The sequence below is a fragment of the Ailuropoda melanoleuca genome, chromosome 9 (genome assembly GCF_002007445.2).
Source record: "Ailuropoda melanoleuca isolate Jingjing chromosome 9, ASM200744v2, whole genome shotgun sequence".
Lineage (NCBI taxonomy): Eukaryota > Metazoa > Chordata > Mammalia > Carnivora > Ursidae > Ailuropoda > Ailuropoda melanoleuca.
This window is the reverse complement of record NC_048226.1, coordinates 31,196,916-31,219,812: the sequence shown is the minus strand read 5'-3', so window position 1 is coordinate 31,219,812 and position 22,897 is coordinate 31,196,916. Positions and strand designations below refer to the sequence as shown.

At 45.2% G+C, this 22,897-nt stretch overlaps 1 protein-coding gene across 2 annotated transcripts in view; it reads right to left on the bottom strand.

The window, feature by feature from the left end:
• Positions 1 to 6,928: 6,928 nt before the first annotated feature.
• Positions 6,929 to 22,897, bottom strand: part of LYN (LYN proto-oncogene, Src family tyrosine kinase) — an 86,808-nt gene continuing 70,839 nt past the window's right edge. For both annotated transcript variants that reach the window (XM_002924109.4, XM_011230903.3), the window contains exons 11-13: positions 19,831 to 19,984; positions 16,845 to 16,976; positions 6,929 to 8,395 (exon numbers count right to left, since the gene is read on the bottom strand). In XM_002924109.4, the coding sequence (XP_002924155.1) occupies positions 8,193 to 8,395; positions 16,845 to 16,976; positions 19,831 to 19,984 (489 nt within the window). In that variant the 3' untranslated portion in view covers positions 6,929 to 8,192. The remainder of the gene's footprint in view (positions 8,396 to 16,844; positions 16,977 to 19,830; positions 19,985 to 22,897) is intronic.

Below are 22,897 nucleotides of genomic sequence, written 5' to 3'. Positions count from 1 at the left end.
CTCAGAAGGAACCAACCCTGCCAACACCTTGATCTTGGACTTTTACGCTCCAGAACTGTGAGCAATACATTTCTTTTGCTCTAGCACCCCAGTCAGTGGTGCCTTGTGATGGCAGCCCTTGCAGACTCCTGTATTCAGCGTTAATAGCTGTCCTTGGTGTTGCTTTGCATTCTTTAGACCAGAACCTCCCTTGGGCTGGAGCAGGAGCCCGGTCTTGGAGGGGGAGCAGAGCACAGCTGCCAGGGGCAGTGGCGCTGGCAGCCCTGAGTGCTGCGGGGCTTTCTCCCCGTGAGCTAGGATGCTCGGCTGAGCTCTGTAGGTCAGGTCTTCCCCTTTGCCATCTCCTTCTTTGAATTCACCTCAGCTCTTCCGAACCCTGCTTACTATCTTCACAGTTCACTTGCGTCACTTCCATGACATGGCGTGGCTGCCTCTTCAGCTGCATTAACCAAGCCATGAGCTGGGCCCCCACTACATCCCCCTCTGTCTCCTCCCCTGTTAGCTCGGGGGGGACATCCTTGCACCCCCTTCTCTTTAGGTCTTTGCAATCCTTTTTCTCCCACCTCTTTCCAGATGCCGCTGGAGTTTGAAAGGGCTTTTCTGGGCACTGGGGATGGGGTACAAGTGAGGCGCAATTCTTACACTCGGAGGGCTTCTGCCCCTGTCAAGACAAAATGCCTGCTTGCCCTGCCCTGTTTTTATCTTCCTCCATTTTTTAAAAAGATGTATTTATTTGAGAGAGTGCAAGAGCATATGAGTTGGGGGAGGGGCGGAGGGAGAGAATCTCAAGCAGACTCTGCACTGACATGGGGCTCAATCTCACGGCCTTGAGATCATGACCTGAGCCGAAACCAACAGTTGACGCTCAACCGACTGAGCCCCCAACATCTTTTCAATGGCCATTGTCTCCTCATCCGTTGGCCTCACTACACTTGAGTACATTGAGTACGAAACCTACATTTTGAGACACACTGTTGCCCCGTCTCTAGACCCTGGACGGCACACCAGGTTAGCTCTCCTCCTTCCTGCCTTAGCAGACACTGCTTTATCTGGTTTGCTGGCCTAGCTCTCTTCTCCCTAATTGCAGATTCTCCCAATTTTTGTTTTTCACAATTTTCTCTTTTATCAGCCACTCCTATAACTTTACCAGGCTGCTGTATTCACGTGCTAGGACTGTTGTAACAAAGTGCCACCAACGGGGTAGTTTTGACAACAGAAAGGTATCATCTCATAGTGCTGGGGGCCGGAAGTCTGAGATTAAGGTGCTGGCAGGTGGGTTCCTTCAGAGAGCGTGAGGGAAGGATCTGTTCCAGGCTTCTCTCCTGGGCTTCTTCTTCCCGGGGCTGCTGACATAGTCCTCCTTCTATGGGTGTTCTATCTCTTCCCAGAATGTTCTTTTTATAAGTGTGCCCATTATTTTGGACTGGGGGCCTACTGGTAAAGTCCTCTTGGCTTAACTAATAACAACCCTATTTTTAAATCAGGTCACATTCTGAGGTATTGGAAGTTAGGGCTTCAACATACAATTTTGGAAGGACCCAATTCAACCCGTAACAGTTACCACCTCCAAAATCCAATTCCCTGCTTGAGTTTATCAGGGTTATAATTTGAATACTGAAATCGGATCTCACAGGTGAGGGAGGTTGTTAAAAAACAAAAACCACACAAACAGATCTCTGTACCCCTGCATTCCACATCTAAAGAAACCCAGCCTCAGGATGCCAGGCAAGGCCCTCAGGAGGTCTGTGTCTGCAGTGTCTCCCAGAGCACAGCAATCCTAGCTAGGGAGCTTATGTTCTCCCCACTGGGACAGCCGTAACAGCCTCCTTGCTGCTTTGCCCGTCCATCCGTCCCTAACACTGTTCGCTGATTGGACTTCATACTGTGCTTTTCTGACATTGCATTTTATTTAACATCTTTAAAAAAAATAATTAGTTATTTGAGAGAGAGAGAGAGCATAGTTAGTGAGAGAGAACACGAGGGTGGGGAGGGGTAGAGGGAGAGGTTAGAAGCAGACTCCCCGCTGAGCAGGGAGCCCAATGCAGAACTCGATCCCAGGACCCTGGAGTCATGACCTGAGCCGAAGGCAGATGTTTACCCGTCGGAGCCACCCAGGTGCCCCTTTATTTAACATCTTGATTACCAAACATCTTGATTTCACGATTTTATTTCACAAACACATTGGCTTGACTCTGTGCCTCACTCACAGTGAAATATTACATCATTTATTCCTCCTAATAACCCTGTGAGGGGAGTACTATTCTTACCCCTATTTTGTAGCTGAGTACAATAAACAAAGCCAGGCTAGGAAGCCAGGCAACGTGGCTCCGCAGTCCCTGGGCCGCAGGCTCAATGCTCCGCTGGCCTCCTGTGAGGCTCCCTCAGTTGCGTAGGGCTACCACCAGCATGCTGTAATACAGGCCGCACTCCTCACCTGGGGCTCCATATGTTCTCCACATGGTGGATTTGTTGTGGTTCGCTGGGTTCCCCACCTGCTCGTCCGGGGGCTCTCAAACAGTGGTACAGAGCCAGGAATATCAGCTGCTGTTCCTGGGTGCCTCCCCAGACCTACCTAGACCCAGAACCAGAAACTCGGGGCGGAGGGCAAGTGATTTGTTATAATGAGGCTTCCAGGTGATTCTGACGCAATCACAAGTTTGGGTATCAGCGCCCTAATGCTACCAGTCGGGGGAGCTCTGTCCTCCCGTGCTTCCCACGTTGCTGCTCGCTGCTTGTCTTGCTGTATCCTCTCTGAAACTTCTCCCCGCGACTCCTTTCCACTTGCCTGTGAGGGCTTCCTGCAAAGCCGCTCTGGAATGTCACTTATTTAATGAAGCCTTTTTTTCTTTACCTCCGTGCCTGCTCCTGTAACCAGCTTTGCCATCTCTCCCTAGAATGATCTTCTTCCCATTTCAAACCTATTTCCCCCCCTTGTGATAGTTTTCTTGCACTACCTGTATCATCCCTGCAACTTGCCCCCTTAAAGCAAGCAATTTAAGACAGACAGTCCCTGTCCCTTGCACGTCTGCCACCTTCCCTGTCCTCAGGCAAGTGCTCAGGAAAGCACTGTATTGAATGACTACTATTAGCCCATAGAACACGTTGTTTGAAGTACGTTGACAAAACAGAGATGAGGAGTGATGAGCCCCTTTCAAAACGTCATACAAAGTAGGATTTAAAACATAATTATTGGATAAGCAAATGTTTTAAAATGATTCCCATTTATCTCTCCCATCAGAATGTCTGTGCCGTGGCTCCCCCACCCCCGACTGCCTGAAGAAGTCCACACTCCCAGTTCTTTCACGCATACCCCATCGCCCACATCAAAGTGACTTTTCCAGAGCAGTTATGATTTGAGAACCCGCCATCAGGCGTTCAGAATTGAATGTAATGCTTCCACATGGTCTCAATTGCGTGTTAGGAAGAAAAAACATCTTTTTTTTTTTTTTTGAGCCCTTTTTGAGCTCCTAACATAACTCCCTACCACACTCCTTAACTGTTTTAGCAACCACACCACACTGGTAGTTCTTGTGGTCAACTAAAACCACCAGATATTTTCCTCACGGGAACTGCTAAGAGTCAGACCTCCCTGAGGTGAATTCCAGCAGAGATTATTTTCATGCCTGTGTTGTTTCAAAGAGACTCAAAACTACTTTGCATCTTGGAACATGGCTGCGGGAAATGGGCTTTGCGCACCCACAGGCCCAACGTCCTCCATCTGAATCGGACACACCGATACTACAAGGTCCTGTGGTCTTGCACCTTCTTCAAGATCTCAGAGTTGTACAAAACTATCCGCTATCCACAATTCCAAAGTCCCCAAAACTCTGAAAATCAAGCTGGGTTTTTGTTGTTTGTTTTTAAAAATCATTTGATGGAAGAACTTGACCTGAAGCTATTTACAGGCTATATTCATCCCACTTTGTGTGAGTTCAGGCATTTTTCTGCAGAAATGCTTTATTTGATTAAAGGTTTCTTCTCCAGTGTTCACTGAAGGTTTACCACCAAATATTCAATATGTTTATTGCATACCTTTTAAAAAAGATTTAATTTATTTATTGGAGAGAGAGATCTCGAGCAGGGTGGAAGGTAGAGGGAGAAGCAGAATCCCCACCGAGCAGGGAACCCAATGCAAGACTCGATCCTAGGACCCCGGGATCATGACCTGAGTTGAAGACTGACGCTTAACCCCCTGAGTCACCCAGGCGCCCCATTGCATTAACCTTTTAAATAAAAAACAAAATCAAATCTGAAATCAAAAACAGATTTCACCTTAAGGATAGCAGATGAGGGAGGGATTAAGGACTTTTGTCCAAGCCCAAATAAGTGTAAAAAAAACCAATTCGTGTATTATTTTCCTGTTTTGTGACATGGTATCTACTTTGAGTGGGTAAATAAAGCCACCTTTGATTCAAGAAATTCTGTGCTAATATTGATCACTGCCCAATCCCGATTATTTCTGACTAATCTTTCCAACAACCTAGAGATGGAGGCCACCAAGACTGCCCCTATTATTTCCACATGTAAATGAAATCCCCAAGATCACATGGTGACCATCTTGGGAACCCAGTGATGCTTTTGGTACTCACTTCTACCTGAAGTATTTAGATTCATAAAAACACAGGAAATTAAATCGGAAGTCTTTCCTCCTATACATGTGTCACATTAAGAACTTTCTGGAATAAAATTTTATCCATTTCATACAACTTCATGTTATAAAATGAAGCATAAATGTTATCAAAGCATTTTATTCCAAAGTGTAGTCTCAGGGTGCCCGGCTGGCTCAGTCGGTAGAGAATGCAATCTTGACCTCGGGGGGGTCATGAGTTTGAGCTCCACAATGAGCACAGAGATTACTTTAAAACGAGAGAAAAGAAAAGAGGAAAACAAAGTGTCGTCTCTACAAATTGTCTTCTTCAAAGGTGTGAGTGGTGAGTTGAATTCTTGCATGACTTGTTTTCCAAAATTAGAATTACATCTGATTTTTCAGCCACGAAGTAAGTCGTAGCACTGGCCATACATACCTTCAAGGGTTGTGGTGTGCGTTCCAGGTACGTTTTACAAAGTGCAAAAGAGAGCACTGAGCAAATGGTGGATGTAAGTTAGCTTCGTGTATTTGTAACCACCGTTCCTATCAGGAAGAACGGCAAGGCTCATCTTCCTTTAACCCAGGAACTTCAGGTCGTCAAAATGTGGCAGATAGAGAACTGCAATGTCCATTCAACTAGGCAGAGATCGAAAACAGAAACGCGGAGAGGAAAGGTGGGGGTGTGATCTCCTCTGAGCACGCAAGAAACTAACTGGCAGTGGAGGGCGGAGTTACGATGGTGAAGGCTGCGGAGCGCGGGGAGGAGTAGCGGCTTCCCTTCAGCCCAGCGCACCAGATGCTGGTGTGCAGTGCCCACCACCTCTCGGCGGCTACTGCCCCGATGATGCAGTGTTCGGGGAGGGGAGAGGACAGGAGAGCCATCACCACACGCAGCACCGGAAATGAGCTTAAACCTAACATTTCAGTGCCCTCGATCTATCCTACTGTGTAAGTAAATAAGTACAGTCCCTTCTTTTACTGGCCTCACTGGGGACAGGAATCGAGGCCTCTGCAGTATAGTATCTTCCCTGGGAGAAGGCCTGGGCAGTAAGCTCTTCCAGTGCGATTCTGACAGAACCAGGGAGGTCTGCCTGGAGGGTCCACAGAGCATCCTTTCTACTGAGAACACCAATGTCAAGGCTGTTTTACCTCAGATTCACGGCTGTTTTAAGGAAAAAGGCAACTTTCTCCTTTTCCTTCCTCCTGGACTCCTCATTCCTTTGGGGCAACTAAACCATCTGAGGAAAGAGGGCTGTCCTTCCTGTGAGCAGTTAACTTTGCAATATTGGGTCAAAGCGAGGGAGTGACTCTCAAGCCTGGGCACACAGTATATCCACCAAGCTTTTCGAGTGGTGATACAAATCCTTCACTGCAGAACCATGAAGGCAGGTCTGCGGGGCAGAGGAGTGGCCATTCAGCCTTTCAAGTCCTTGACAAAGATCGTGGGTGTGATGATACCAGGCATTCTGCACCCCACCGGAGACCCTGTCATGACACAAACACCTAGTCAGCCCCTCTTTCTGCCTGCCAGTCATGAGGAAGCTGGAATCTTCCTGACAAGGGAAGACACTAGCTCCCTGTCCATTGAGTATGACGTGGCTGGAGCAGATTCTGAAAGGGAGTGACGAGGCCCAAGGTGCCGGAGGAAAGGCTCACAGACTTGATCGAGAGAGAAAGTTGAATGTAAAATGGCAAAAGAAAGCAGAATCAAGAGAAGAAAAACAAGGTGAAGACAAACTTACTAATTTTCTAGAGACTTCTTTTTGCCCTCGGGATTCTTTACACTTTCTCAAAACCACATAACATGCTGGGCCATATGTGTGATTCTGAAATGAAATGTGAACAGGCAGGTGTATGCAGAAGACGGACCGTTGTGAATCAAGTCATCAGCGGTGCAGACATTATATGGCGATAATATTCCACTTTGTGAGTGTGGCTCTTGTGAATTAAGAACTTTAGAATATTTTAGGAAGGACATTAAAAAAAATGCACAGGAAAATAGGTTAAAATTTAGGGAACAGAAGACTATTTTATCCCTTCCCCTAGGTACCCAACACCTAGACAACACACCTAAAATGAAATTCTAGTGATGCCTGCTAAGCCTATTTGAAAACAAATCCTATTTGGCCCTATTAAGGGATATCCAGGCTGTCAACTCCTGGTTTTCATTTTTTTCCCCTTTTTTCTTTTTTTTTTTGCTCAAAAGATGGAGAACTTGTACAAGTTCTTTAAATGATAGAACTATATGGAATCCCCTCTCATCCCCCTCCCTCCACAAATGGCACTTATTTTTACAATGATGATAATTGGAAATGTTAAACACAAGGAAAAAGCTCGAGATGTTATTGGGCCAGGTGTATTAAAATAAAATCAAAAAAATAGAAATATTAGGTATATGCACAAGAGCATAAGTGAAACAGGGTGATATAGCATTTTCTATTCAAAGCGTACAGTAGAAAAATTTAGTAAACAAAACCTCTCATATCCCTTGCTACGGGGGCCCTTTTGAGCCTCCTCAGCCACTTACTGTGCTTTCATATCCTCGTATAAATAGTCTCGCACACACCTTACACAATTTAGAAGAGATTGCTGAATCACAAAATAGACCCAAAGATGGCATTTTTACTTTTCTCAAGTACAATTAAAATTAACATTTCATCATTAAAATAATGTTCAAATCATTGGAAGCAATAAAGAACATTCTTATGTTTTATAAGGCCCTATAAGGCCATGCAGAGATTAGAATCTTATTACTGTCCCAAAGTACGTTGTCAAAAGAGTCTCCATATAGGAAATCGTGGAACTGAAAAGCTGGACTGTTAAAAATATTCCTTCTTAGGGCAGAGCAGTTCCTGAGGCCCTTGTCCCTTTCCTGAGAGGTCTGGGCCAGCCCTGGCCATCGGCGGGGTCCACGCAGGGACACACAGCCGCTCTGCACGCTTATAAGGGATATTTCCACAGGGACAGACCAGAAGAGCATTGTGGCTGCTCTGTTTCATGTCTGGGGGTTCTAAGCAGTCTCCATGGAAGGAAAATGTTTAACAGTCTCAGATTTTAGGGTGAGGGGAACCTCACTGAAACCTGGGAGAGACCATTGTAACCTTCGGACTTCACCTGCAAAATGTAACAGATTGGATTAGTAATTTTTTAACAGATAAGCCAAAGCATAGAGAAAATGCAAAGAAGGGTCATGATATGCATCTGGTTACTTTACTTTTATAAATGAGTTTAAGTCTGTTACTATTTGAGATTCATTGCAGTGGCCTCTGAACCTCGGAGTCACACATGGAGCTGTAAACAAGAGGCCAGCGTGGGCGCATTTTGGACAGAACAGGTGTTCTCTTCTCAGACCGCTGTCTGCAGATGTTGGTCTAGCAAAGCAAGATTGCCAGCTGGGAGCAGTCCAAGAGGCAACCAGGTGCATCAGCCAATGAGAACGAGAATACTTTTCTTCCATGTCGAGAGTGTTCTTCCTGAGTAACCTAGCCTCACTTTCAGGAAGCAGGGACGGTGGATGATCCCAGTGCAGGAAATTGTCCTGCAACCACTATTGTCCTGTTTTCTTTTTGCAGGAGGCAAAAATGGCCATGAGTCTCCCTGTGCATCAAGGCTGCTGCTGATACTGCCCTTCTGTGGCAGTGTAGAAATCATCCAGGACGCTCTGCAAGTAATCAAACGTTGGCCTCTCTTCTGCCTTTTCCTTCCAGCACATTTTCATGATGTCATAGAGCTCATCTGGGCAGTTCTCCATGCGGGGCATCCTGTAGCCCTGGGACAGGGCGGTCATCACGTCGGCATTAGTTCTCCCTAAAGCAAAAGAAAGGTACCATTGAGAAACCTGACCCAGGGTCGAGCACTGCAGTGGTCTTTCTGCTCCCCACATCCCGCATCCATTCTTCTTCTTCTTTTTTTAAAATTTTATTTATTTGCGAGAGAGAGAGAGGGTGAGAGAGAGCAAGCACAGAGGGAGATTGAGAGGGAGAAGCAGACTCCCCCACACGGGGCTTGATCCCAGGACCCTGAGGTCAGGGCCAGAGCTGAAGGCAGACGCTTAACTGACTGACTGAGCCACCCAGGAGCCCCATCCTGCATCCCATTCTTGGAGCAAGCCTTACAGGTGGTTATGGGCTGAATTGTGGCCCCGCCCAAATACATTCATATGTTGAAGTCCTCAGAACTCCTGAACTCCTCAGTCCAGAGCCTCAGAATGTGACTGTCTATAGAAACAGGATTTTTAAAGAGGTATTCAAGTTAAAATGAGGCCTTGAGGGTGGGGCCTAACCCAATCTGACTGATGTCGTTGGAAGAAGAGGAGATTAGGACACAGAGACCCAGGATGTGTGGGCATTGTGTGGGCACTGAGGTAATGCTCGAGTGAAGACACACGAGAAGGTGGCCATTTAGAGGCCAACGAGGAGCCTCAGGAAAAGACAAACCGCCCACACCTTGTCGCAGACGTCTGGCCTCCAAAACTGTGAGAAAATTAATTTGAACTATTCAGTCCGTGACATTTTGTTACAGCAGCCCTCACAAACAGATAGGGAGGCTAAGAAGATTTCTGTGAGCAACTAAATAATGTAAATTTTAGTACGAAGGGGATCAAGACAGTATTCAGTTTGCCTGAGTGAAAACAGGCTAACGGAAGTAGAATAGAGAGCAAGTTCTTTTTAATGGCAGAGGGATAGTGCACTTGACTGATCCTTCAATGACCTACTCAAACCCAATCCTCACCCCCAATCTCAATGTCATTTGTAGTATTGCTTTCAGCTTCTACCTGTAATACATACACCAAAAAATCATCTTCATGTACATTATCTCTTACCAGTATACGTATTTTTAAAAATCAGCTTTTCCCTGTAAGTTTACTGGAAGAAGTCAAAATCCTTAAATCAGCTAGTCCAATGGATTATGCCCCATCATTAAATTGTCCTCTACAAAGTCTTCAGTACAGGCCAGAGTCAGAACTCGCACTGACATTGGAATATGCGTGTTCTCAACATCCAGTGAAGCAGGTGGAGTGTTCATTATCCCTACTGGGCTCTACAACAGGACTGGTAATGAAGGGTGGCTTTTAATGCAGTCAAATGACTCAGGGTAGTTCAGAAGCTGAAATATCAGTCTTTGATACTAAGAGCAGCTTTGAGGAAAAACAAAAAACATTTTCCTCCAAGATTAAAATGGGATAGAGGAATACGCTCATTTAGCGGTTTAGCAGGACCTACCCACATCTGCATGTTTTGCCTGTTTTGTGGATGCCGCATTCTGTAGGGGAAAAGGTATTTCATGCAGCATATTTTCAGGCAGAATATGTCAGATGCCTGGCACATGAGGAATTCCATTTATCACAACCAATTTCCTCTCCACAACCATAGATTTTTACCACTGGTGGACACTGGGAAGATTCTAAAAGACACTAGAAGTCAAATGTCTTTTACTAGATTTGAAACAGAGCCTTCTCTTGAACGTATCCTCTAATCGCTGTTTCTCAAATTCTGGGTTGCTACCCATTTGAGATCGACAAATTGATTTTTTTTTTTTTTAGGGAGCTACCAGTATTTTTTAAAATAAATCACGACAGAATGACACAGCGAAAATCAGAACGCACCACACATAGTAAAAGTTAGTGTGGGTTTTGTGAAACTTTGGTTCTATTCGTGGAGTGGGGTTTCTGTTTATGTCTTACCATGGGTCATGATCTTCGAACTCCTCTGCCTTTAACTAACCTTTCTTTTTCTAAGAACACAGTGACTGAAGGCCCTACCTGGCTTTAAACCCTTGAAAGAAGACATGATTACTTCTGTCTTGGAAGAGTCCTTGGTTTTTGAAATGGAAAGTTCCAAGCAAACTTTATGGACGCTAAGATCTCTTGAAAGTTGTTTACATGGTGAATTAATTTTGCTCAAGTCTTCTGAAACACAATCTTCAGATATTTGTGTAATTGGAATGTTCTAACAGGAAGACTTCAATTCATTCTCTTGGAGCCAAGAGACCAATTTCCAGACCTTTCTTCATTTGGGGTTCCAGTCTCCAGAAAGTATGCGGTTTCAGCATTACTCTGGCTCGTCACTAACCCTGCTCACTTGGATAAATTTCAGATGAAATCCCTGTATTTGCTTCTACATGGGCCTTGGGTGAAGCTCTGGGACCCTGGGAGGAGGAATAACATTCGGAATGATAGAAAAGCTGGATGGCCAACCTCTCAGGAATCTCTCTTTCACTTTCTGCGTGGAGAACCCCCAGCTGAATGAAAGGTCAGAACGTGCCCACAGAAGAGAAGACTTTCTAGCCACCCCACCCCACTTTGTCCCACTGCAGATTTTTCCTTCCTTGTTCTCATATGTTTTCCTAACTCTGCAGGACTCTCCATGATACAGATAAAGGCCAGGTGTGCTCCATCCTGCCTGGGGGAATCTGACTTGGTAAGAGGACTAGAAAAGAAAGAAATCTGAACACACGAGTAAATCAACAAGCAAAATAAGGCTATTAAGTGACAAGTCATGTGGAAGAAAGAAAGAGAGGGGGAGGGAGATCTCAACCAGACCCTAAGATTAAACCTGATCCTTGGTTATTGCTGTGTTGCTAGGTTAAAGAAAGCAAACACCCACTGGCCGGTGATCATAAAAGCAAGCAGTTTCATATTCCATCCTCCATTCTCTCCACAAGCATTTGTGTGCTTACTATGGGACGTGAGCTAACACTAAGCTCTGAGAGATACAAAGACGTTTAAGGCCGAGTCTTGTCCACAAACGGCTCACAGCCCAATGGGGGAGGATCCCCTCAGGAGAGGGGGGTAGGTGGGGAGCAGGAAGTGAAATCTGGAGTGGGTAGGAAGTAGCAGAGACTAGAACTTGGTGAAGGAGGACAGGAAGGAGAAAAATGCAGTACAGCAGAGAACAGACAAGGGGCCCTCTTGTGTGTGTGAGCAAGGAAGTGGCGGCTGCCATGAGACCACAGTCTTCCACTTGGTAATACTTCCAAAAAGTCGATTTTTTTCATTGCTGCTTTGAGCACTGCCTGTGATCAAAATGAGCATTTATAGCAAATGAGTTCCCTGATTCCAATTTACACATGTTATTAAGATGCTGGACATGTCTGGGAAGAACCAGCCAGAAAAGACAGGAGGCTTCAGAAAATTTTGTCATTTTCAAGCCTCCTTTATCTCTGTAAGAGCAAAGCAAAACAAACCCCCAACCACAAAGATCCCCTCTATTTTCTTTAGAAAATTCATATATGAACATTACTATGGTTTGCTTGTAAGCTAGTGAGGTAAGGGTCTTTGGCCCCACCTCCTTTCCCCCCTTTAATTCATCCTAAAACAAAAAGAGAACAAGAAACAGAAACTTAAATGCCATCTTTGATGAAACCTCTGTCACACAGAGGCAGAAGTGGGCTGAGCCAAGAGGAGGGACGTGAAACCGAAGTACCGACAAGAGAGAGAAACCAGCAACAGGTAGGATGTTTCACCCCACCATGCCCTGGAAAGGGTCCTCATGGAGTCACCGCACACATGAAGGGAGAGGTTGGTTGTTGCAGATAGACTATACCTGGAACCCGCCTGGCAGGTGCCCCAGGTGAACGCTGGGGAAACCGCAGGAGACAAGCCCCACGCTCAGGAATGCCAGTGGGGGTGGGGTCAAGTGTGGGATGAAAGAACAGGAGTGAGGAGAAAGGCTCAAGATGGAAAAATGAGACCCTTCTGACACACGCCACAACCTGAATGAACCTTGAGGACACAACACAGCCTTCAGTGACAAAAACCAGACACAAAAGGACAAATACTATATGATTCCACTTACAGGAGCTACCTAGAGTTGTCAAATTCACAGAGACAGAAAGTAAAATAGAGATTATCAGGGGCTGGAGGGTAGGGCAACAGGGAGTTATTGATTAATGGTTATAGTTTAAGCTTGGGATGATGAAAAAATTGTGGAAACGAAGGGTGGGGATGGTTGCACACCAATGTGAATATACTTACTGCTACTGAATCGTACACTTGAATGTGGTTAACATGGTAAAGTTTATTCTGTGTATATTTTACCACAATAAAAAAAAATACAATGACAACAACGAAAGACACCAATGCCCTCTTCCCAGGGCACCCCCAGAATGCTGATGGCCAGGCTGGTCCCCCATAGGCAGGACCTGGAAGATTCTCTTCTGAGGAAACTAGAGGGTCCCAGAGAACAGACCTGAAGATGCTGACCCAGGAGGGCGCTAACAAGGATGCCTGGACCACCCACAGACCCTCATTCTCATAAGACATATCTCATCAATGGAAGGGTGAGGGAATGAGCCTTCGAGCAGTGCTCAAGGACAGAGTGACAGAAACAGAAGAGCAGACAGGAGACTCAGAGAGTCTCCCATCTTCTAGCATGTGACTCAGAAAGAGAACAGAAGTAGAGAGGAGAACATTTCCAAGGAGGCTATAGGTGAAGACTTCCCAGAATTCATGGCTATAAGTTTCCAATAGAAGGGACAAAACAAGTGCCCAGCCTAACGTAACAATGACCAGTGAAATTTCAGGGATAGAGAGAGATGCTGAGTTCTTCCATAGAAGAAACGGGATCCAAGACACAGGACAGGATTCAGAAGCAATCTGCTTCGGCCCAGCCACACAAGAAGCCAGATCTAGGGGAGGAATTTGTTTAAAATTCTAGGTGAAAGGGCTGGCATATAGCACTCATAACATAAGCAAATTTGATAATGGTACTTACTTATTGATTTAATTTTATCTAGGTCATGAGTCTCTGAAGAAGAAGTCCTATTTGGGAAAAGTCCTAGTATGAATTAGAAGCAGAATACCAACTCTGATGCCTCAAATTTTCATGAGGACCAACTCCAAAGTCATGTACAGCAGCAACCATGATAAACTGTCTTTACTCATCCAGTGTTCACTCTTCAGTGAGAACAAGAGAAGGCTTGAAGAAAAGGATTCCTCATTGCTTTGAGCTTGTGGGGGCGGGGGGGGGCTAAACATTTTAAAACTCAAGAGAAGATTGTTGAAATTTTTGACTAACAGTAGTTGAAGACAAAGGATTTGGGGCATTTGCCCAAATTATGATAGATAGGTGCAAGGCCTCTTTCTAAAAAACGTGTTAAGAAAAAGACTTTTCCTGAATTACATTTGGTGTGCACAGAAGTTTGTGATATTAGATGTGCCTGTTCAACGAATCTATTTCAACACAAAGGACTGCAAAATGGGAAATGACACTCCTACCCTCTACTGCCCCATATTTAGTATTTGACTACTAGAATTTTGATAGGTAACTTTTACTGACAAAACTGTGTATTTTACTCTCTTATTCCCAGAAGTTTGCTCTCTGTTGGTGATATCAGTTTTGGCACCCAGCCAACAGTATGTGTATTTGGTACACCTCTAATGGTATCTCCATGGATATTTCTAGAAAGTCTCTGTTCAATTCACCAGAAATTGATTAATAATGGTTCCAGTGGGGGTAAGGGGAAGGTAGGGTGGCTGGAGATGAGGAATGAAAGCCGTGCAATTTCTACCATATACTTTTTGGATTTCTTGAGTTAGAACCATGAGATCTAACTTACCTTAATGATAAGTAAAATGGGGAAAATTTTTTACTTAAGAGATAATAGCATAATATTTTGAATTCTGAGCAACAAATATTAGAATAAATAGCTAAAATTCCTGAAAGTAAATGCCTTTGAGGAGCATGAAGCCAGGGAGGCAATTGTTCATTAGAAGTCTTTTCTTACTACCTGATTTTTTGATGCATGTATATTACATAAACAAGCACTGAAATATTTTATAAAGTGATTTTTTAAAAATGAGAAAAAATAAAAATTGGAAACTTCAGAAGCTTATCACAAAGAAAATTATAATCTATCATTTCATTGCCCAAGGACAGTAGTAACATTTTGGTATATTTCATCTTTTAGTCTTTCATTTCTTTTAAAAAATACATGTTCACTTTATATGTGACTTCCTTATTTCCTCTTTGTTTTGTCCCCTCCTTTCTCTTATTCCCATTATTTTGCAAAGCTAGGCATATGGTTTCTAAACCACTTAAAAAAGACCCAAACTTAACATATCCAGCACTCTTCCGGGTAAAGAAAATATGCCCAGATAACTCAATTATCAGTGGGGTCTCTCCCACAAGCTGTTTCATAACAGTGATGGACGTGGCCCCTGTTGGCGATGTGCACCGATTTCTGTGCTACCTGTGAATCAAGTCCTCCCATATTTATGTAAATAGGATTGTTCAGTTCTGTTCGCATCTCCTAATGCTAGAGGCTCTCCTCATGTACAACTCTCATGACCGGAATACATCATCAATCCAGAGCTCCTGATGGTATCTCTTGCATCCGCCGTCCTTACAGTGGACAAGCTACCTGGGGAGTAGACCGGTCAGTGCTTCCTGGTTGGTCCTACTGTATTCTTATTTTATTTTATACTTTATTTTATTTATTTTATTTTATTTTTTTACCATTTTTCTACTGCTTTTTTTTTTTTAAACGATTGTTTTATCCTAAACATTTTTAAATCCTGGACATTGAGCATAGTGGATGAGAACAAGGGTTTTGGGAGGCACAAGGGCCTGGGGTTCAGAAGGAGCTCTGCCAGGAGCGAGTAATTCAGTTCTGGGCAAGAGTCCCTTCTCTGAGCCTCACCGGCCTCATCTGCACGCCTTTCTGGAGCACGTCAGACATATCACAGATCATTTGATGACATTAAATGTTCATTTGATCAGATATCAGATTATATATATAATCTGAATAGACAATCTTTCTTTGTAGATAGATACAGACATAGACATGGATGCATAATACCAGGATTGATCAAGAAACATTTTCCGTATTTTACAGATATAGAGATAGATTATAGATATAGATACATAATGTCAGATATCAGGATTGATCAAGAAAATACTTCTTTTTCCTGTTTTCCCTTTTTTCCAGTAATGTTTGCATTCACTGCAGCATCTGCAGCAGAGTGGCAGTCAGATTATGAAATGTTAGGACAAGCGGGATGTCCTGGGACAGTCAGCCCACTGCGTAGGCACCACCTCAAGGCTCGCCCCCCCCCTGTCCCCCCCCCGCCCCTGGTCCGACTTCCCTATAGCCCCTCCCAACAGCAGAGGGTGATAAGGAGCATGAACGCCACACTGCGGCTCTGTCCTCAAGTTTTTCTCATCCATAGTATGGTGTTTATCTAGATGTTAAATGGCTTAAACATGTCATTCATTCATCCAGCAAATTCTCACGGAGACCCAAACCACGGGGCTTCGGGATCCCATACAGTGCCTGCTTCCTCTATGGGACGCTCAGCCCCCCAGACAGCTCTGGGGCTCCCTCCTCAAACCTGCTACTACCAGGATCACAGTATAAAACCAGAAACCTTCCTCCTCCTCCTCCTTGCTAATCTTTAATCCACTCCACAGGGTGCTGCGCCACCTGACAGTCTGTCTGTCGCCTGACTGTTATCAGTCTCTTCCTACTAGAATTATCAGCTCACAAACGCAGGAGCTGTGACTGCTGCATCGGGCCCCCTCGGGGGTGCCCGGCACCCTCAGATAGTTTTCCAATGAGGGAACGATTTAAACATTAAAGATTTAATTTTGAATTCATCATATCCATTGATTTTGTAAAAAGCCTAACATTAATGTGAAGGCTTTGGGAGAAATCCTTCTTGCATATTCAGGCTGCGATCTCAGTTAAAGGGAAGGCTGGTGCGATCTGGCTCCAAGGGCTTTCGGTGTTAGGAATCTAGACACACCGAATGGATGTCCTCACATTCAGTAAGTTACAGATCAGAAAGATCTTTAACTGATAAACAGAGGTGGTTATTTCCCAAAGAGGCAGAGGTTCCGAAGTACTTGATACAAATCTGTTTCAAGACTAACACAAAAGCACTGCGAATCCTCATTCCTGTGTCTCTTCCCTCCTCCATCAGGTGCACTGCTTCGGAGGAGAACCTGTGTCTAACCTACTACTCTGTCCTCATATCTGCAACACCTGTGATGGTGCCACTACCTTCTAGGCACTAAGAGGTGGAATTCGTTGCTGGCGGGGGGGGGGGGAAGGAGAAAAGAAGATGCACGCAATCAAATAAGAAGGCAGAGAAGTGTTTAAGCATTTTTAGAACACTTTCCACCCCAAATCATCATCTAGAACAAAGGGCTTATTCTTAGCTTTTGGATATGGGTTTATGTTTTTATGCCTCCTACCATTTGGCATTTTTTTCTCATACAGACCCCTTGAATGGAAATAGGTAAGGAAACGGTACCTGGGTAGGGAATTTTCCCATAGGTGACGATCTCATACAAGAGAATTCCAAAGGACCACACATCAGACTTAATCGTGAAACATCCGAAGTTGATTGCTTCCGGAGCTGTCCACTTAATGGGGAATTTGGCACCTAAGGGAGAAGACATGTCTTACTTGGGCCTCTGAGCTGAAACAAAAAAGTCATGGGCATGTCGCCTTCATATGTTCCTTCTTTTGGGGAAATTTTAATTATTTCTTTTGAATAGGTAATGCATGCACATAGTACAGAACAGAGATGGTACAAAAATGTTATACTGAAAATAGCTGCCTCCCTCCTGTTTCCCTTTCGGGCATTCCCCTTGTGAGAAGCAAAGTTTCCTGTGTATCCTCCCAGAGACATCATAACGAGCCCGCTTTAAACAAAAGAACATGACACAGAATGCAAATGTGTTTGTTCTTAGCTTGTGTATTTGTCCCCCAACAGCAGCCTCTAAAGCATACATCTTCAGTTCAAATGCTCTCCAACGAACCCAAACTGTTTATATGGGATATAAATAGCTCCTGATGCTCACATTCTTGTGCACAAATCTCCGTAAGCCCACACCAATGGGGATTTTAAATACTACTCCAAATGTTAAGGTCTCCTGCTTTCATTTGCTCAGCCCGAACATTACTAGTTCTAGGAATTGGGTAGCACCGTGATCTGCCCAGAGAGAGACAGTAATGCCACTGGGATTCTCACGGGGAGCTGGAGAGGCTAAGGGACAAACCTGGCTCGGGGTAACTTGCAGGGACACCTCGAGGAAAGTAGGGACTCAGGCGCAGAATGTGATCCCTATATCCTGGAAAGTCTAGGGGTTCCCACCCACCATTTTAAAAGATTTTAAACCTGTTTGCCTTTATTAGGTCTTTGCTTTAGAATTCCTTGTGGGGGGGGGGCGCCTGGGTGGCACAGCGGTTAAGCGTCTGCCTTCGGCTCCGGGCGTGATCCCAGTGTTATGGGATTGAGCCCCACATCAGGCTCTTCCGCTATGAGCCTGCTTCTTCCTCTCCCACTCCCCTGCTTGTGTTCCCTCTCTCGCTGGCTGTCTCTATCTCTGTCGAATAAATAATAAAATAAAAATCTAAAAAAAAAAAAATAGAATTTCTTGTGGGGTCAGACCCAAATTGGAAACCTGAACAAGATCATAAAGACAGCAGAAAGCCTCACAGAACAGCTAGGTAGGCTGTGCAGGGCACTCACTGTTGCACGTTCTGGGAATTGACCCTGCGTGGCTGGGCAGCAGCAGGGGGAAAGGGTGGGGGGTGGGGCAGGTGGCTCCAGGAGGGGTCCTGACTGGGGGGGGGGTGTCAGTCCCACACAGCGCATCTTGGTTTGAATCCTGGTTCTGCTGTTTCCAACTTGGTGTGACCCTGGCAAGCCACTTACTGTCTCTGGGCTTTCTCAGCACCTTCATCTATAAAATGAGGACAGAACCTCCCTAAGGTTGGTGCCAGAGTTAACTGGGGTGATCTGCATGCGTGGCAGAGGGTAAATACCAACAAAAGGTAAATATTATTGTGGCCCTGAAAAAATGGCTACTATTTAATCCTAGAACCCATGCTCTCTGCACTAAGCCACCTGTCTCACGCAAGAAGAGTTATTTTTGTGAGGCACCAGTCTTGTCCAATTCAACAGAGCCGGTGGAATACGTTCTAGCGGGTGAACTTTGAGGCTACATCTCCTGGGTTTGGTTGTTGGCTCTCCCACTTACTATGGGACCTTAGAAGGTGCTGAATGTCTCTCTGTGGCCTCACCTATGAGGTGGGAATGATGATAATAACAACAACAATATGGCTTATTACATAGGGCTACTGTAAACATAAATGAGATAACATATGAAAAGCACTTAGAGCGGCACCTAGATGGCTCAGTCAGTTAAACACCTGGCTCAGTCATGATCTCAGAGTCCTGCGATCGAGCCCCGTGTCAGGCTCCACGCCTACTGGGGAGTCTGCCTGAGAGTCTTGCTCTCCCTCTCCCTCTGCCCCTCCCTGCCTTGTGCTCTCTCCCTCTCTCTAAAATAAATAAATAAATCTTTTAAAAAAGATAAAGAAAAGAAAAGCACTTAGAATAGTGCCTGCCATACCGCAACTCCTCACTACATTTTAGTTATTATTTTCCACTCCCTTTCCTCAGACTGTTTTCCTTCACCTGCCTTTTTGTGGAGGATAAGTTGTCCCCCACCTAAGAGAACACAATCTTGAGGCAGGAGGAGAACTGCCGGAAACATCATGGGCNTCCCTCCCTCCCTCCCTCCCTCACCATTTCTTTTTAAAGATTTTATTCACTTATTTGTCAGAGAGAGAGAGCTCGTGAGCAGGGGGAAAAGCAGACTCCCCACTGAGCAAGGAGCCTGATGCAGGACTCGATCCCAGGACCCTGGGATCATGCCCTGAGCCAAAGGCAGATGCTCAACCGACTGAGCCACCCAGGCGCTCTCTCTGTGTGTTTTAATATGTGTAGAACACGGAATGCAGTTAAATAAAGGAGCGCATTACATTTACTTCTCTGTGTGTGAGAATTTCCAAGTTTTAATTTGCAATGAAAAGGCCAGAATACAGGATACAGAATTATTTTTGCAAATGTCTTTTCTATAGTTAGGAACAGTGTACTTCATTGTTTGGGTAAAAAGCTTGAACATACAATATAAACAAAGAATTTTGAACTTGCCAAGTCTTTTTGTTTTCCTTTGCTTAACTGAAATACAAATGACAACATCTGTAAACTTTATAAACAGTATGTGGAGTTAATCAGGAGAATAATTTTTAAAAATATTAGAACAAACCCACAAACAGCAACTATGGTACATTGTGAACATTTTGCCAAATGGGTTCTTTTTTTTTTAAGGATGACTATTGTAATTGCTTTGTAAAAAAAAAAAAAAAAAAAAAAAAAGCCAGACCCCAAAACCCCTAAATAACAAAACATGTAAAGATCGTAAAGATGGTGAGTGACAACATACCTTCCCTTGCTGTGTACTCATTATCTTCAATTACTCGAGCAAGGCCAAAATCTGCAATTTTGCACATGAGGGACTCAGAGACCAGAACGTTTGCTGCTCGTAGGTCTCGGTGAATGTAGTTCTTCCTCTCAATGTACGCCATTCCCTCTGCAATCTGAAACCAGAAAGAGGCTCTCATTTTCAACTTAGGGTAGGCTCTCACAGACGACCATCAAGGACTTACGAGTTCCTGAAATCCCTTCATGTAAGTTATTCTGATCATTCAAGTTTTCAACACAATGAGTAAATTATAACGACTATTTTGAGTCCTTTCTAAAATAACTGTCCCCACCCCAAATCTCCAATGATAGGGATCACGTCTCAACGGGATTTTTAACATAGTTGCATGTCTTGACATTTTCTAATGTGTGAGGAATCTTTTTAAGATCCTGCTAAATTCTTGCACCTAGAGACACAGATATCATGATCCCAGTGGTTCAAATGAGCAAACGGAGCTGGAGAAAGTAACATGCTAATACGAATAAATGATTGAGGTATCAGGAACAGGATGTCCTTGGTCAGCATCATCCTTGCAGTCCAGTTAATCAACAGCCCGCAGAACCGGTTCTCCAAGTTCTCCCCGCTCAGTGTTCCAGGAGGAATGGAGAGATTCATCCCAACCATAAAGCATGACAGCAGGAGAGAGTCCAAGATTTCAACAAAACCAGCAAGTAGGGGAGGTGAAACTGCCACTCCATTGCCTGCTAGAAAACTGGGTTTTTAAGGAAATCAGAATGAGATGTTTAGGGAACACATTACCAAATTATAAAGATAAGGATCTAGAAGGAAGGAAGGAAGGGAAGAATCAAGGATGGACAAAAGTAAGGAAGGAGCGAACTACAAACTACGTACGTAGCCGGGTCTGGTGAGCAGTGAGAAGGACAGCTCTAATTAGGATTCTGTCACATAGGAATGAATGTATTCTTCTGGATTCTATCTCAAATTCCAGCAGGCTCAGCTCTGAGGGCCTGGCTTTCCCCACTTGTGCCCTCAGTTCAAAACCCCTCTCAGTGAGGCCGGGCCGTTTCGCCTGGAGCTCAGCTTCCTGGCTTTGCATCTCTTGGACGCTCCCCCAGCCAATCCCTAGGTTTACCTTCTGCCCAGAGGGCCCTCCCTGAACTCCTCTTGGATGATGGCTCTCCACTCTCTACCCACCGTCAATGGTCAATTTGTACAAAAACCATCTGCCCCTACTGATCATAGCTCTGCCTTTATTTTTATGCTGTTTCGTGCACCTGTTGTTATGCCTGCCAGACAGTAAACACCTCCAGGCAGAAGCCACACCTTGTACCTTGTCTGTTTTCACGTGCATCTATTGGAACCTTCAACCTTGTCACCAAGCCTCTTCTCAGGAAGTTCTTTAGGAAATGCGCTGGGTTTTCAATAGTACCAGAATACTCTGTTGCCAGCTACTGCTGCAGGAATTGGGCAGATGAGATTTTCGTGGCCACAACGTCTGGCTGGCGTATAATAATCAGCACACACTTGGGCAGGTCTCAATGTCCCATCAGCCCAGCAGTTCGCATCTGACTGACACCAAGGAATATTGTTTCGAACAGAGAAAATCATACATCAGAAGAACAACTGAGGTCTGATCTTTTGCTTTTGTAGAAATGACAATTTAATAGCATACAGTTTTTCCAAGCAAGAGTAGCACGCGTGGCCCTGGAGCAGTGCTGGTCAAGTGCAGAAGACCAGGCTGCATGACCCCGACCAGGTGCCGTTGGAGTCAGGTTCCTGCCTGGCCAGCCTGGCCTGCCCTCGCTTCCTGACAGTCTGGGCCACCACATCCCTCCACAGGAATGCTTAAATCCTTGGTGCAAGTCCAACCAGGTCACTACCTGCTTCAAACTAGCTTCAAGACAAGTTTCTGAACTTTTTTTTTTTAATAGATTTTATTTATGTATTTGTCAGAGAGAGAGAGAGTGAACACAAGCAGGGGGAGCAGCACGCAGAGGGAGAAGCAGACTCCCCGCTGAGCAGGGAGTCAGATGCGGGACTCGATCCCAGGACCCTGATGAAATCATGACCTGAGCTGAAGACAGACGCTTAAGCGACTGAGCCACCCAGGGGCTCCAGTGTCTGAACTCCTTACCACTGCTGCAAAGGCCCCGTGTGACCCGGCCCCTGCTCAGCCCCCTTGCTTCCTCCCCCGGGACCAGCTCCTGTCCCATATCCTGGTTCCAGAGCTGCCTCTGCTTAGGACATACACTCTTGGCCCCTGGGCCCGGCCAAGTCATTCCGAAGGCCTCAGTGGAGATGTCACTTCCTCTAAGGAGCCTTACCCAACCCTCGTCTGCTAATGTGCGTGGTCCCAGGGCCCCTTGCTCTTCCTCTGTTTACCTATGATCGCCGCAGGAATGTAAATCCCTCAGGGCAGGTGTAGGGCGTGCACATTCCTGTCCTGGGGCCCTTAGGTCACATTCCAATAGCTATGTACAAACTGGAGCAGGATCCCCCAAGGGCCGAAGTGGGCCGCCATCTCAGGCTGGGTCTGCACTTGCCCTTGGCCGTGGCCCTGAGAACCTCCGCAGAGCCCCTTCTAGGCACGCAGACTGACCCACACAGATGTGCGCTGGTGGCACGGACAGAGCCTCTAGGACACAGCACCGACCATCCATGTCTCTCTTATTCTTGCTGGCGGATTTTAATGATCTAAATATTATTAAAAAAAAAAAAAAGCCGAACTGCCATTCCCCTTAGAACTCTCATGAGGCTGAAAGGAAATTTCTTTCCGAGCCATGCCACAGGTTAGTGCAATGTTTTGGGAGTCAATTGAATTTCCCTTCTGTGCATTTAGCACTTAAGTCTTAACCCTATGCTCCTATTTCTTAACTTTGGCTGTGTCCCTGGGGATCTTTAAATACCACCACCACCTAGGCTTCACCCTCAACCAATTACACCTGAATCTATGGGAGTGGGGCTTCCCCAGGTGATTCCAATGGGCAGTCCCGGCGGAGAACCACTCTAGGCCCTCGTGACACAAAATGTGGCCCTCGGGCCAGGAGCAGCCTTAACACCATGGCGG